This window comes from Mauremys reevesii, linkage group 8 (assembly GCF_016161935.1).
Source record: "Mauremys reevesii isolate NIE-2019 linkage group 8, ASM1616193v1, whole genome shotgun sequence".
NCBI classification, from domain to species: domain Eukaryota; kingdom Metazoa; phylum Chordata; order Testudines; family Geoemydidae; genus Mauremys; species Mauremys reevesii.
In genome coordinates this window covers 24,816,227-24,832,643 of record NC_052630.1, presented here as the reverse complement: position 1 = coordinate 24,832,643, position 16,417 = coordinate 24,816,227, and the positions used below count along the sequence as shown (strand labels likewise).

The 16,417-nt window shown below is 40.4% G+C and overlaps 1 protein-coding gene across 1 annotated transcript; it reads right to left on the bottom strand.

The window, feature by feature from the left end:
* Window positions 1–2,203: 2,203 nt before the first annotated feature.
* CCNG1 (cyclin G1) lies at window positions 2,204–11,370 on the bottom strand. The gene is made up of 7 exons (XM_039483778.1): window positions 11,230–11,370; window positions 9,886–10,149; window positions 8,010–8,263; window positions 6,871–6,949; window positions 6,681–6,779; window positions 5,540–5,734; window positions 2,204–3,979 (listed from the first exon to the last, which is right to left on the bottom strand). The coding sequence occupies exons 2-6, from the start codon at window positions 10,147–10,149 to the stop codon at window positions 5,543–5,545; spliced, it is 888 nt and encodes a 295-aa protein (XP_039339712.1). The 5' UTR covers window positions 11,230–11,370; the 3' UTR covers window positions 2,204–3,979; window positions 5,540–5,542.
* Window positions 11,371–16,417: the final 5,047 nt, after the last annotated feature.

The following is a 16,417-nucleotide window of genomic DNA, read 5'->3' as shown; positions in this document are numbered from 1 at the left end:
TTTTGGCTGGAGCTTGACTACTTTGTATTATGTGCTTTATATGAAAGTTACATATTCTAAGACTTTCCTAATTTAATTCTTAATGTAGCCAGCAAAGACTGAGTATATGTCCAACATATATTATTACAAAAGCCAAATCATCTCCCTATCTAAAAGAGTAAGAAGCCTGCATCATGCTTTGCACTGTTATGCATGTTTACAGATAGACCAGTTCCAGCTGTGAATTCCAGAATAGAGGTCTCTTCATTGACAATGATCTGCCAGCAGCCACCAATCCATTAAAATATCAGGCTTAATTAAGAGTGTCAGCTGATCAACAGCTATGGGAGTACAGAGGAAGGAGTGAGTGTAGGGTGCAAGAACCTAATCCATTTGTAAAATACTCTCAATCCCTTCCATTACACCTAGGAGCAACTATAGTAAAGCTACTTTCTTGTAACAGTCCCTGAAACCATATCAAACCTCCCAGCCCATAGGTCAGCTGTTACCTGCTCCACTGGGCTGGGATAGCATTTAATTTCTGTACAATTTAACTTTTTCATTTTATAGAAGAGGTTCAGACCTCTGAGCCATTATTACAGGGAAGAGGCTAGATCTCTCACATTACCATTAATTTCACTAGTGTGTTAATCCAAAGGCTGAGACTCTAAACATGTCCAGCTAATTAGTTCTTCTTTCTGACAAATAGCATGAGAATTGAGTATAGCTGTATGGATAAATCCAGGGCAAAGAAAGAGGATGGAAAAAGGAAAACTGAAGGGCAAAAAGTACCTGGTCTGTGAGGTGAATGTTTTGTGCCAGCAAGTGACAGTGAATGGTACAAATAAGTTAACTGAAAGTTTAATTAATATGTAAAGTTTGTGCAAACTGCCTATTTATAGCAGTAGTACTAAGTAGGATTTCTAGACTATTAAAAATGGAATTCTGTATTCTCCATAGCCTGAGTTTGACAACTTGTACCCTTACAGCAAACATTCCTATGCAGTCTAGGCTCTGGAGCCTGGTAATGCTTTGGGAGAGTTCTGCAAAGACAGGCCAAGATGAGCATGTTACTGCAATATAAATAGGAGATAGCAAAACTTTCACCAAACCTACATCTAAGCTGCAACTGGTTAGAATTGTAGCAAACACAGGAGGAAAAAGCCAGTTAGCTGTGATTATGTATCTTGAAGTTAGGGGACAAGACTTTTTTTTAAAAGTAGTGGAAGGAGGCCCTGTTACCATCCACTTCCAGTTATTGCCTAAAAGTAGTTTCTACTATAGTCAGCCCAGTACAAGACACCATCTAGGGTTCATGAGGAAGAGATGGAGTGGCACATGTAGGATATGATTTCACTTGAGTTCAAATCCCTTTTGCTCTCTCCAGCTGCCTCAGACATAAACCCAAGAGATAATGGGAGCTTTCTGGATAAGAGCATAGTTATCCAACAGCTTCATTTAGGTTTTCATGTACAGCTCCAGTCAAGAAATTACCCCTGCAGCTGAGGGAGAAGTAACTGCTTAATCAACCCTTCAAAAAGTATATAATGGACACTTAGCAGTCCTTTCTCAAGAACTGCTTATGTAAGAAGGCCACTATAATGCTCTATTTAGGGCTACAATAAAGCTTTCCTCAGCTGTTCTGGAGCCCTTCTCCTACACTAATTATTAGCTATGGAAACAGGTGCCAATACCAAAGTCCCAGTTCTTGGGGAGGATAGTTTTCAAGCCTCATGTTCAAAATCTCAGTATCCCAATGGAAGGTATCTCAGGTTTTTTTTTTTGTTTTTAAAGTAGGAAGATGTAGCCTACTAGTAAATAGTGTGGTGTTGCAACCACGGTGGACTTAACCATACCCTTCATTTCAGATGAAGCAGTCATTTAGAAAAAGTCAGGCTAGTCTATTTGACATTTGTCTCCTGCTTTGACATTTAAAGTCAAATTAGAGGGGAAGTGAAAACTAACCTTATCTGTACATTAAATAAACATATCAAGATTTGGTCTTAGGTGTCACAGGTTTAAAAAAACAGAACTTATACAATAAGTTGACAGTTTTAAAATAGATGACAATGATATCTCTACAATAGCTCTTAGCACCTACAGTTTAAGTTTACTTTCATAAGAGCATTTATGTGGGAATGCTAGTGGTCCCAGAATCATAGTAAAGAAACAGTTTTGTAATAGGTATTGGGAAGAGGGTCAAAAGGACAGTTACTCAGACACCTGCATTTCAAAAAGTTTTATTGAAAGGTACATTCTTTAATTAAACAAACAATATTACTTCTGCTAAAACTAGCTCAGTGCATCTTCAGCAGTTGCATTCAGCTTGCATAGCATGTACTATCCTTTACATCTCCTGCCCCTTTCACCAGTTAGGTATGCTGTATGTAGTTACCACTGCTATCTGCATGGTCAAGGCTAGCAACAACATTCATCTATAAGTTCATAGTAAAAAAATTTCTTCCTCAAGCTGTTCACTACTTAGCAGTAGTTTAAAGTGTTCTGTAGGAAGTTTGACTATGCTTTTATTACATTAGAGGAAAGGTGAGGTGTTTCCCCAAAAATCAGTGTTAGATTTTGGAAAGTAGATGTTGGCGTACCAGCCCCACATTTTATTTAACTATTCACAGTTCTTTTCTCCCATTGCCCAGATTAAATTTAGAGTGCATGCAGGAGTTAGTGATAAGAGGTTCTCATGCAGTGCGGAGCATTCAGAGCTCACTGCCTACATCCCAGCTTCAGCCATTTGTTTCATGACATACAACACTGCAGCTTTACTTGCGCTTAAGCATCCCCTTCATGAACATTGTTAGAGTGTACTCTCTCATATGTTTGACCTTCCTCTATTGCTGAAGAGCTAGCATTGACACATAGGTTTAGATCTTTTAGTGATCAACCAGGAATGAAGCTGTATTTGTTCTAAGTAGTTTGAGTTCTGAATCAGCTCTATTAGAGGAATAGATACAGTTTCCTATTTGGGCAACAAAAGCTGATGTCATCTTACCTTATGGTGGTACTGGTACAATTTCTATTGATTATTATGCAGGTGCAGTTTGCATGCCCTCAATTTGCCCCATTGTCTAGAAGTGAAGCTAGGGAGAAAGTTGCAGAGCCTGACAAAACCTGACTTGTCAAACTGCTACTTGCTGTTTAACTGACATTGCAAACTGATATAGGGTGCAGTTTGCTCATGAAAGCTATGCTTTCAATCTCCACCATTCAAAGTTCCCAAAATTATACTTTTCACAAAATGAGGGTAGAAGGATGGCTAAGTTCAATAATGATGCAGAGTAACAACTGCAGGCTTTCCCTGCATAGTGTCTGACTGATTTGTATTTTATCATCTTAGCCAGAGTTGTCAACTCTGCACTGGAGGTGGACTGCACTGCATCAAAGGACCAATGCCTTGTGCAGGAGGACATGGCTACTCACAAAGAAAACATGACAATACAAAACATTTGACTTAGTCTCTGGGATGCAGTTATCTATCCAGTGCAGTATCAGGGAGATTTGTCAGAGACTATTTGGTAGACTCAGAAGTCCTGAAGCACATTATGCCTCCTATGTTTCAAGTAGGAGTTTTAGGAGGTGTAGAATCAAATTGCATGAAGTTAAGTAATCCAGCTAAACAGCTACAGTTGCAGTAACCAAGGTTAAACTACACTAGCTGTTCTATCAGTTAACTACTGAGTTGTCTGAGGCTATTCACTACTATAAACAGTATTATGATGCTTCACTGTTACATTTTCATATTTCAATATTCAGACAGGTTTTAGTCATTCATCCTTCAGGAACTGTTTACTACTTATTACTCCTGTAGTCAGCACCAATACAACTGCATTTGCTGGAAAGGTCTACTAAAGAAACCTGGATGTTTTAGTTTTCTAAGAGTTGAACTTCAGATGCTGGAACAGTTGTCAGGTTTTAGGCTTCAGTTTTCAATTCCACAGCTGAATTCTGTAAACCAGCCGTCAGGATAGTCATCTTTCTGCACAGGAATCTTAAAATAGACAGTATAAGAGACATTAAGTCAACTAAACAGCTGTTACTACAGATGTAGTACAGCAAGACAATTTCTGCCCCTGAAAGTAGGAAGGGGATGGGGGAAGGGCAAAGGATACTCCAGGGAAGAGACAGTTAATGGCAGTCATTTAAAAAAATTAAATGAAAGTAGCAACTCAGCAGTGAAAGTTAGTTGGGTAATAGGCTAAAACAGTAATTAACTCATCTCCAGCTTAGACTCCCCACCCCTGAAATTTATTTCAGGCCTTTAGAGTTTGTTTCAGCAAGACTGGTTTATTATACATGGGTTAGATACAAGCAGGGTTCCAATAAAGTGTTGGACAACAGCTTGTCTGGTCAATGCACAGGACAAAGAGTTAGAGGCTAGTTTTGCCAGATTAAGTTTAACCATGTTTAAACTATGTAGATACAGTAGAACCTCAGAGTTACAACCTCAGGAATGGAGGGAGGTTGTAACTCTGAACAAAACGTTATGGTTCTTTCAAGAGTTCACAACTGAACATTAGCTTAATATAGCTTTGAAACTTTATGTAGAAGAAAAATGCTTTTAACCATCTTAAGTGAAAAGCACAGAAACAGTTTTCTTACTGTGTCAAAAATTGTTTACACTGACTTTAATTTGTCATTGTTTTCATTTAACACAATTCCATACTGTATAGTATTTGCTTCCCCACCCCACATATCTCTGCTGCCTGACTGCGTACTTTCAGGTCCAAATGAAGTGTGTGGTTGGCTGGTCAGTTTTTAACTCTGGTGTTTGTAACTGAATTTCTACTGTAGAGCTTTGGAAGTGAGAGGGGAAGCAGTGTCTTAATGCATTACATACTACTTCAGTTGACAGGGTATTTATTTTTGTAGGAAAATCATTGTCTGAGATCGGCTTTGTAGACTTTTCTATGACAATTATCTCAGAATTGTTATTGCATGTTCTGTATGCATGTTAGGAACAGGTCCTGAAGTCCTAGGACAACCAGAAAGTTGTTACAGGCAAGCCAATTTCATTAACTTGGTATCTGGAGGATTACTACTTTCACTATAAATTTTGGTGCACTGATTATACATTGGACCTGCTGCTCAAGTATAGACACTTCTTCCTTTCCTCTTTTTCCTTGTAAGCATCAGAATGTGAAGCAGGTTAACCACCTGGCATCTTTGTCACATCCCACCACTTGCTCTGCTCACCTAGCTGTGCTCCAGACTTCAGTGAGATTCAAGTCCCATACTGTGGTGTCCCAGAAAGAACTGGTACTCTGCTACAGGAGACATTAGGAGGATTGCCAGTTTGTATTTTCAGACTCAGGTATTAGTGTTGATGCACCTAAAGGTCAGCAGTACGTGTCCAAGGATTGACAGGCCACTTGGAATGTGTTGATTAAATTGAAGAGTTGCTTTGTTTGACAACTAAGTCGAATGTCTAGGCTGTGCCTAGGGGGCTGAAGAAACCTCCTCCAGTCTGGTAAGCATGAAGAAAGTTTTAGTTGTTTAAGGATTCCTGTTTGTGCACAAATCTAAGTTGAAAGCAGTTAAAGAAAGTTACCTGTTACGAGCCAGTCTCTGGGATTGTGGGGAGATGTGAGATTCTGTAGTAGCTATGCTTCAGCTGCCGTGCGGTACGTCCTGACACAATCCACTTCAGCTTCTGAACATTTGGTTTTGAACACTTGTTTGATGAGTATTCTGCAAGGCACTTTAATACCAGCTCCTTCCAGAAAGTTAGGTCTCTGCTATTTGTCTGAATGAAGAAAGGTTGAAGCTAGAATTAAGCACTCATTTTCCAGTAGTTTTAATCTACCCTCGCCACCTACAAGCAAGCTACATTAAGAAAGCCTTGTACCACATGCCAGTTGGGGGCAGGTGTGAAGGGGACAAGCTTGGGTGCCAATGGACTGCCGAAGGCCCTTAGTTCTTAACACACAAGAGCTTGGATAAAATACTTCACATTATTTTTGTGATTACTGGGCTCCAACAGAAAGGAGTAGTTGTTCCCTTGTGAACAAGTTTCACAATAGTTCCACAGAATGACACCATATAAGTTGTAGATGATAGTAATAGTCAAGTTGAGCCAAAACTTGACTTGGTTTTCCTTGGCGGTTTATTTACATCAGGGATTGGCAACCTTTGGTATGCAGCCCATAAGGGAAATCCGCTGACAGGCTGGGCCGGTTTGTTTACCTGCAGTGTCTGCAGGTTCGGCCAATTGCAGGAAGCAGTATGGGCCGAGGTATGTGCTGGCCACCACTTCCCGCAGCCCCCATTGGCCTGGAACGGCGAACCGCGGCCAGTGGGAGCTGCGATTGGCTGAACCTGCAGACACTGCAGGTAAACAAACCGGCCCAGCCATGTATTTCCCTGACTGGCTGCATGCCAAAGGATGCAGAATCCTGATTTACATCATGGATACTGTGAAGGACTGTTGTACCTTTTCATCCCCTATGAGCCAGTCACACGAATGCTGCATAAAAAGTTACAAGCAAGTTTTTCAAATCTCTCCACCTTGGGAGAAAAAAGTCAACTCCAATTTGTCAGATCAAGTAAAGAATTATTTCATTTTTAACTGTAGCAAACTAGAATCCTTTCTTTGGAGGAGCCTTCAAGACAAGCAGAATTCAACAACCTAAAGTTAAACTTGTTCAGAGACTCTACCCTTCACTGTTGAGGTCATTTCCCCCATGACCTACCTTGGAATGTATCTGAAGGCATTCTATCGCTTCATTCAACTCTAGCAGTTTCTTTTCTTCGATCTCTAGTGCCAATATAGATAATGCCAAAACAGAAGGCTAAGGGAAACAAAGTAAACGTTAATACTGACAGCTGAGACTGTTAAGCTTCAGTAAACTCAGTGTGCTTATGGTATTAGAAACCACTTACCTTGACTTTAGAGAACATGATTCTGCAGTGACATGCCTTAAGCTGGGCTTCAAGTCTCTCAAAATTAAGACGCTTTCTTCTGTAAGAGAATGGCATTAAGAGTTTAGTTAGTTGTACAGAGCATGTAATTTTCTTTCAGTATATAAATCAGATCAAGACTGCAAAAGCCTTAGAAATTTGCTGCCATTTAATATAAAATTACTCAGACATTCTCTTTGATATGGTTTAAGGGCTCCATCAGTTCCAGAAGTGTTTGTGAAAGAAGAATGACAGGCTTCTTTTAAGTTCAGAGGTGTTGGGTATATCTACACTTAAACCACTACAGCAGTGCTGCTTCCACAATTCAGCATATACAGTAACCTATGTCAGTGGCATGGGTTCTTCTGGCAGCATAAGTAATCCACTTCCCCTGGGGACCTAGTACTGTCTACACCAGGTGTTAGGTTGGCATGGCTACATTCAGGGTATAGATTTTTCACACCTGAGAGATCTAGGTATGCCAATGTAAGTTCCCACTGTAGTCTAGCTCTAGGACTCAGTTTCTGTACTATAAAATTAAGTGTTGCAGCTTAATGTGCTATTGCTTTGTTTTATGCATAGATATTTTTCTATACACATTTGCAAGACTGGCAACATGGTAAAGTAAAAACAGTTTTGGCTTCATCTCCCCAGTTGTTCTGACCCAGATAAGGGGTTTTACAGGTTTGATGTGCTTACAATATTTGTTGACCAAGCAAGTTTTGATCATGAAGTAACTAAGAACATTCATGAACCAGCTGTCTTTTCAGAGACAACATTTTGAAAGACTATCTGCCAGACTACTGCTGCTTGATCAGCAATGCATTAACTGCACCTGTTCAGCAAGGCTGTTTCCCTGATCTAAAACTATGCTCTGTGTCATTTTTATTTTAGCTGTAATCAACATTGTCCCTGAAGTAGGAGAAAGCTCTGTTCATTAGAGCACAGTATCAATCCACAGGGATTCATATCAGCCACTGTTTACCTGTTTGTAACTGTTTGCATTCTCACTTTTGATTTAAATTGTATACATTAAAGTAGATTACTTGAGTGATTTTCCCCACCAGCCCTTTCCCAGTGGGCAGTGAAGCTTCAAAGTCACGGTGTAATAGTTGTTTTACCTTTCACAAGGTAAATTCTCATGGATGAGAAAGTGATAGAGTTGTAGAAACTGAAAGGCAGTTGTAGCTTTGACTCTCCAGTATAGCTTCTCTAACACAATTTTCTCCATTCTCATCATGTCAGATACAGTGAACCTGTACTGGCTTATTCGAATTAAGTCAGTGGCTAAGGGAATGTTTCTTTCTTCTTCTGTTGCTTTCACAGCCAGGTAGAAGCAGCTTAGTCCAACACAGCCTAAGTGCTTAGGCTGCACCTAAAAGAAAGGACAAATTCCTTATTATAATTAAAGCATTTTATAGTAAGTCAGAAAAATAAACATGTGTTCAGCTAAAAGATGTTGGGTTCTCTTTTTAAGCCAAGCTCTGCAGGTAGCAATCATTTTACATTCTGAAACTCGACCATCCACATCTATACACTATGATGTCAGACACCCAAAATTACTTCTCACTCTGCCTTCTACAAGTAGGGGCATTTGGGAGATTCCCCTCTTATACTGAGCTTTCCTTATTGTATTAGAAATCTAGACATTTCTATACCAGGTTAGATCAGGGTCACTAATCCAATATTCTATTGTTGAGTTAGACAGTGAGGTACAAGAAGTTCCTTGGAGAATTAAGGAAAAAAAATCTAACTAGTGGGCATGTCTTCCAAATCACTGAAAGAAACTGGTATGTGCTCAGAAGTGAGTGTGTCTAGTCCTTTTTAATCTGATGGGGGTGGCTTTAAAATTTTCTAAAGGATTTTTTTTGATTCAGTAATCTTTCCACCCCTCCCCCCCCATTTAGGAATAAGCATGGTCTGACTGTGGTATGCTTAAATTGCCTTAAGACTGAGTTGGAAGATTTTGAATTGCTTACTTTTGATTATTATAAAAGTATCTTTGAGAACTTTTATTTCTGATAGCATACACAATGGCATAATGAGATCCTCTGGTCACTCTATGCAATTATAGGAGTACGCTTCAGTCCCCAAATCCTCCTTCCCAAAACCACTGAAGTACTCAGTGCTGACCAACATCTGAAGTCTGTTGAGCACTTGGCATTTTGGACAAGAACCTTACAGATCTAGAGTAGTAAAATAAGAAGTAGCTTACAGGAATGTACACATACATCTTATATTGAAAGGAGTAAGAGAAAGCATGTGTACAAGAGAAGTTTGCTGTTTAAAACTAACCGGAGATGTGAAACTCTGACAACCCATAGTTGAACTGACCTAACCCTGGTTTAGGCAGCACTAGGTCAACAGAATTCTTAAATCAACCTAGCTACCACTCCTGAGGGGATGTGTATTACCTGCACAGATGGGAGACCCTCACCTGTTAGCAAGCATAGGTATGTTTACAATGAAGTGCTATAACAGCACAGCTGTGCCATTATAGCACTCTTAGGCCTGGTCTACACGGCGGGGGGGGTCGAACTAAGGTATGCAACTTCAGCTATGCGAATAGCGTAGCTGAAGTCGAACTACCTTAGTTCGAACTACTTACCTGTCCTCACAGCGCGGGATCGACGTCCGCGGCTTCCCCGTCGACTCCGCCACCGCCGTTCGCGGTGGTGGAGTTCCGGAGTCGACGGGAGCGCATCTAGATGAGACGCGATATATCGAACTCCGAGAAGTCGATTGCTACCCGCCGATCCGGGCGGGTAGTATGGACGTACCTTAAGTGTAGACAAGCCCATAGGCTGTATCTTCACTTGGAATAACTCTAGTTAAGAACACCTTTAAAATCTTATTGAAGACAAGTACTATGTAGTTTTCACATAAGTTAGGAGGTTACATTAAAGGCTATGAAGCATAGCTAACTTTTTTTCTTAATTAAGTGAAGGCAAGGCCATAGAAAGTTAGCGTATAAAAGCTTATGTTTCCAAAACATACCTTCATTTTTGACAGAAACCTGTCTAAGAAATTCACAGCTAAAGAAAATGTTTCTGTATTGAAGCCAAAGAATTGAGTTAAGCTGAGGAGATCTTTTACTTCAAAGTCTCGCAACCTTGCAGTCATTCGGAGGCCATTGTCATGAGCAGTTTCAATTAGTCTCAGTCCAGAAGCCTTTGGTTGATATCTTAACTCTTGTTCCAACAGAGCATTGAGCTGATCTAGCAATTCCTGAGCTTCAGTTGTTACAAGCATTTCAATCATCTGTAATGAGACACAAATACTTAATGCAAGAAGCTACTAAAAGGCATTTTGGGACTCTGATATGCTGGGGAGTTGCATTTGCCCTACATCAATCAGTGGCAAAGGGAAAGCTCTTCAACTTTACCCAGGAGGATAGAATTACATCATAATATTAGCTAGCTCTACTTAGATTTATAATGACTCCCTCTCCATTGTTCTAGTCCCAGGGTTCTCAAATTGGGGGTCAGAACCACTCAGGGGGGGTCACAAGGTTATTACAGGGGAGTAATGAGCTGCCAGCCTGCACCCCAAACCCTGTTCTGCTTCCAGCATTTATAATGGTGTTAAATATACTAAGTGTTTTTAATTTATAAGGGGGGTGTCCACACTTAGAGGCTTGCTATGTGAAAGGGGTCACAAGTACAAAAGTTGGAGAACCACTGTCCTAGTCAGACATTTCTGCTGTTATACTTCTGGACTTAGACGTCTGATTTTCTAATATGCATTAGACAGAAGATTTTATTATTTATGGAGTTGGTGTGTTATGGCCAGCAAGCAGCCTTCCCCTTTAGTATTATACACCCTGAAACGCCCACATTATACAGGAATCTGGGCTGGCATTTTATGTATGCAAGGAACCCAAACTCAAGCTCGGGAGTATTCCTCCAAGAGAGAGGTCAGCACTTTGCAGACAGCGGGGCTGTAGCGCTGACTGCAGCGCACAGACACATCGCACGCCCGTCAGCTGCCCGAGCCCTCCAGTCACTCAGCACCTCCCCCTCCACAGTGACATGCCTGGGCTTGTCCGCCCGGCTCGGGAGAGGGGGACTCGGGCTCATAGACCCCGAGACACAATCTTAGTGCGGGGTGGGGGGGGGGAGGGGCTTCAAATCCTCCTCCCCCGCCCCCAGCAATTCCAGCTCGACCCAGGACAGCCCCAGGCTGTAACAGCACAGGCCGGCTGGGTCGTGGGGCAGAGAACCGAGCGCCCAGCCTGGCGCCTCTGGTGCCCCAAACCCGCACGCGACCTGCCCAAACCCGGACCGTCCCCCGGCCCCAACCCATGAACGCTCCATCCCCCCTCCCCCGCCGCCCCCTTACCGTGTGATCGGGGGCAGGCGCCGGGTCCTGCTCGGGGCCGCGGGCACCTTATAAAACGTTCCTTAAAACCTCGCCGCGTTTAAAAATAAATAACCGCGCGCGCACCGCCGCCCCGAGGCCCCACTACGGTGGCGCCTGCCCCGACCACCCTCCGACCCGCGCCCCCAGCCCTTATGTAGAGAGAGAAGGGCGGGTGCCGCCCATACTCGCCTCCGGTTGGCTGCTCAGGGTCTGATCGACCAGCCAGTCGGCCAATCAAAACGCTGACTGAGAGGGAGGCCGAGGCTGGCGTCTACCGGCCTCAGATGTAGCCTTCGGAGGTCGGGTCGGGGAGGAGTCGCTGATCCGAAGCGCCGCCTGCTTTGGTCACCAGGGGGCAGAGACAGCGCCTTGCACCATAGAAAGGTCAGGCTCGTGCCTAGATGCACCTGATGAAGTCACCAATGGCACCTTGCTTCCCTCCCGCCCAGAGTCCCTGGCTCCTGGGCGATTTCTGCTAGGGCTGTGCCCTGGGTCAAACGGGCCACGAGCCATCATGGGCCCTGCAGGGCTAGAATCTGAATCTTTCCGGCACCACCACATAACTCTGCACCATGCCTACTTATGCTGGCTCCTCTCTGCGTGCTTTTAAGTTCCATAAGCTTTCGCCAATCTAGATACCATTCGACAGAGGGATTATTTCGGCTGGCACCTCTTATATGTTGCTCCAGCTACGCAACAGCGGATGCTCTTGCTTCATTCATATAGCAGGGGCCTGATGCTTCTGTCTTCTCTTCTAGAAAACTTTAAATTGTTGAACTCACATTATTTTGTTTTAAATTTATAAATTTATACATTTATTTTCCTTGCTTTTGAAGGCATTTAGACAGCTGTCTATAACTTTGGTGGATTTCCAGCTTGCACATCTGCATGTCAACGTAGAAATAACATCCGAGTTGAAGCTTACTTTATCTTTTAATGAAAGGTGAGTTTCTCACCTAATTATATAACTCTAGGAGCTGGGACTTTAAGAAAAACATCAAATAATGAGACATTCAGGCTGAAATCACTAATGTGAGCAACACAGCAACCTCGCCTGGCTACATCTAAGCAATATTGTATTATGAGTAGGCTTGTCAGAATACATTTTAAAAAAATAAAAGGATAATACTGATATTTATTTCTAATTTTTTAGATTTTTATCTATTTACATTTTCATATTTGTGCAAAATCATGAGTATTTTAAGCATTTTTTCTATTTTTGTCAATTTACATTTTCACAGTTGTGGGAAATTATGGGGGGGGATCAGACAGTTATTTAATGACAGTAGACACTGAGATTCAAAAGTTAAAGCTTTATATAGACCATTAAAACACAAATTGTCAATAACACATCAAAATATACAAAGTAAATATCCTTAAATCAACAAATCGTACTTATTTTTACTATTTATTTGCTATTTCATTGGTAACAAGCCTAATCTGAAAGTCTAAATCACTTGATTTTGACTCAAATTCTCAAGCTGCATTTTTCTTACTTTATCTATCTGTACATTTCTGTTATTATTGATGGAAATTTTTTTCATTGGTCTGTGTGCATATTATGCAATCAATGTTTACCAATATTTATCAACAAAGATCTAATTCTTCCAAGCCTAGCTATGAAGCAGCCTGGCCTGGCTATGTCTAAACAGCACTATGTTATGAGGTGCGCACTATGGTACTTGAAAGTTGGGAGGTAGAGGGGTTTGCTGACAGACATACAAACAGAATATGCAACTAGAAGAAGAGTCAGTGGGTTAACTGGACCTATCCAGCCTCTCTGCCTCCAGACCCTACCTGGGGCAGGAGCCCAATCCCCACCTCCAGGTTTGGTTCCCTGACACCCAAGGGACCCAAACAGTGAGTGTAGTGGGAGCATAAGAAACAATAAAGGGACAGCAGAGAGCAGGCCTCAATCTAAACTGAGCCACAAGGGTGAAATAGGTGCCTGCTTGCCACAAGCTTACCATTCATGTCCTTCCTGGAGTATCATGAAGAACAATGGATAAAAGGATTGACCTAAACAACCTCTTACAAATCATATTGCAGAGGGCTTAAGAGATGCCTGAGGATACAGTCTCCAGGAGATCTGATAGTGACTTAGGGAGTGGGGATTCATTCTCTAGGCATATATTGCAATTTTCCTGAGCTCTGGGAGCTACAGGTCATTCTGGGATAAAAGGCCCAAGAGCTGAAAGTTTAATCACATTTTTGATCCAATAATTGTGAATATATATATATAAAAGTAAGGCTGGGTGGGAAAAAATAGAGGCCTAGGCACAGGGTAGAAAGGTCCAGGCTAAGAGGGAATAAAGCCAAGCTTTTGCCTTTTAACATTCTGAGAAACCAACATGCCAAGGGTTCAATTCTGTAACCATTATTTATGCTAGGAGGCCTTACTTATATGTAAGGTGGGAAACTTAGGCACAAATCCACCCCGTTTAGGATTAATCAATTTTTCAGACAGAGTCATTGTCAATTATGTATAGTTTTTGATCATATACATATAATAGACAGATAAGACAGAACTGGTACGGGACCAAGTTACCAAATTCTGAGGTACTAGGAAGATCTCTACTTCATGGTGGTAGTCTCAGTCTCTGGACCAGTGTTCTCTAAGTTTGGCCTGTGTTCACTTGTTTTTTTATAAATTATTTTGTCCCTGTATGCCATCTAACATTACACATACCCAGTTATACATGTACTCAAACTTTCATAATTTGTTTTTCATTCTCCATTCTGTTGTTATTAATTATTAACATTAACTTTACATCAGCTATCCTTTTACCATTCAACGCACCTTGTCATAAAGTCTTAACATTAAACTAACCAGTCAGCAATTTCTGTAATATTTTAATATAATAGTTCAGTGCATGTGTATCTTCCTAAATTATTCATTAACATAACTTTTATTTTTCTTATTTGAATAGCAAAGTTATGCAGAACAACATGTCCTAATGCCTGTGCATTCTTATCTTTTCCAAACATGGATTTTCAAGTGAATTTTGCGCATGTTTTCACACCAGGCTTGTAAATCATAAAAAGCTCTGTCAGCAATTTTGCCTATTGAATTTCGAGGTGCTTATTCAGTTTAGGGCTGTGGTGTTTCAATATTCCCCAGCACTCCTTCCTTTGGCACCCTTGGAAATAATATATTTTTGAAGGTGTCACTTATTTTACATGGTGGAGTATGGTGATGTGTTCCAATGCCTGTTTTCTTTCCTGCCTTTTTTTACCAGTCTTTTAATATAAACTATATTTTACAAAACATTATAAGCATTCCTATAATTATTAACACTTGTATCCATAACAATATCTTAAAATTGAATGCTGCAACCATATGTTCCCAACTGTATTTATTAGATCCCACCAGCTCTATTTGATTATTTAGTGTACTCAGTTTTTTTTCACATAGGAAAGAAATTATTTATATTTCATTTTAACAAAGATTTTAGGTATACGTTTAACTTAGCAATAGCCTAGGTACTATATAGTTAGGTAGAAACTGCATTGACTTAGAACCAAAGCTTGGTTGACTTTTTATTACCAATGGTTCAACAAATTTGAGTATAGGTATGATTTTGACTGATCCAATTGTAATTTTGAATTTAGGGATAAAACACCAATTGGACTAATTAATTGGGCATACTCTCTCTCTCCCTCCCTCCACATTTCTTACATATATTGCTCATGTTTGATGTTTATTTGATGCACACAGACGTACTGGGCAATTGAGGTGAGCCTTTTCAAGGTCCTGTTTCATTACTAAGGCATTACATTAGCAGATCCATCTGGCTCACACCTGTTCTATGAGACTACTTACATGTTTTGGAGAACAAGTAGTACCACTGAAATTTCCTTTGTTGGAAACCTTTGCAGGAATAAATAAACACATTTCTCATGTGAAGTTTCACTGCTGAGCCCTTTTAAAGTTACCTGCACAAGGAAAAAAAGGTCACAAAAATATTTGTTAATTCATTCAGTGATCTTTCCTTACCAGTTATACTGAAGAGTATACAAGAACAACCCTGTGAACAGGTTTATGAGTGACAGCGGAGATAGAGTGAATTCAGAAACCTATTCACCCCAGGGCCAAATGTTATTTATATTACAGCACTTAATTTTAGTTAATTATTTAGCTGTCATTCAAAGAGCTGTCACTGAAAGTTCTTACCACACTAGGTCATTACAGTTGCAAATTATGAACTTGTAAACTGCAAAGTATATATAGTGTAATATCATTTTGAAAGCAAGTATTTATATTGACACAAATTTTTATGTCCCAACTCTTCCCTAAGACACAGTTAAAGCTGTTTTGGCAAACAGATTGATCTACCATGAAAAGAGGTTCCATAGTGAAGTTATAACCTTCAGGATTTATTTAATTTGTTAACCACTGTTTACACACTGCCTTTTAGAATATTTAAAAAGTGACTACAACTTGCTGTTAGACACACAGCAGACAAACCAACTCACATGCAGTATAAATAAATGACAAACAATCCCTTGCCGACCTTCTCCTTCAGAAGAAAACTGGCAGCTATATTTTTGTAGTGTATTTGCTTTAATGTCCATTGTTTGTAAAACTGCCCTAGAAATCAAAATGTCTCTTCCTACAGTTTGTTCTTTTATATTTGGCAAACATTACTTTTGTGTACAATATTTCTTAGTGGTTTAATAATATTTATCTGCCTCAAAGGATTGTTATTTAGATTGATTAATTTGTTGAGAAGTATTGTGAGATCTTTGGGTGACAAGCACTATAAGTGAAATTTATTATTATTTATTATTACTAACTTTAACAAAATTGGAACAGAAACCAAGTTGATTCCAATTTATGTTACTTATGACTTTCTTTCACTAATAACAATATTTTTCATTTATACAGGACAGCTGTAACAATTCTTCTAATGATATAATTTTTTTTAGTTATCCATGCCCCATCTGTGATGTGCTATGTAAAAGTCTGTATTAGAGCACATCCTTCTCCTATTCCCCACCTTCTTTTTGTCCAGTCAGCTGTCTGTTTGGCTCCTGCAGTCCCTCCATTCCCCTAGATATAATTCTTAGACTCATGTACATTTATGGCATTGTTCCACTATGGGCGTATCATATTGAAGGACCCCAAATTATTTTACAAACTATGGGCCAAATTTTGAAGTTCCTA

What these genes read in the sequence shown, in the direction of transcription:
- CCNG1 (XM_039483778.1), bottom strand. Translation starts at nt 10,149, where the DNA reads ATGATTGAAATGCTTGTAACAACTGAAGCTCAGGAATTGCTAGATCAG. An exon ending in GAGAATTTACCTTGTGAAAG is followed by an intron (nt 6,950 to 8,009) that starts GTAAAACAACTA and finishes ATTCTCTTACAG; the next exon opens with AAGAAAGCGTCTTAATTTTG. An exon ending in TCATGTTCTCTAAAGTCAAG is followed by an intron (nt 6,780 to 6,870) that starts GTAAGTGGTTTC and finishes TGTTTCCCTTAG; the next exon opens with CCTTCTGTTTTGGCATTATC.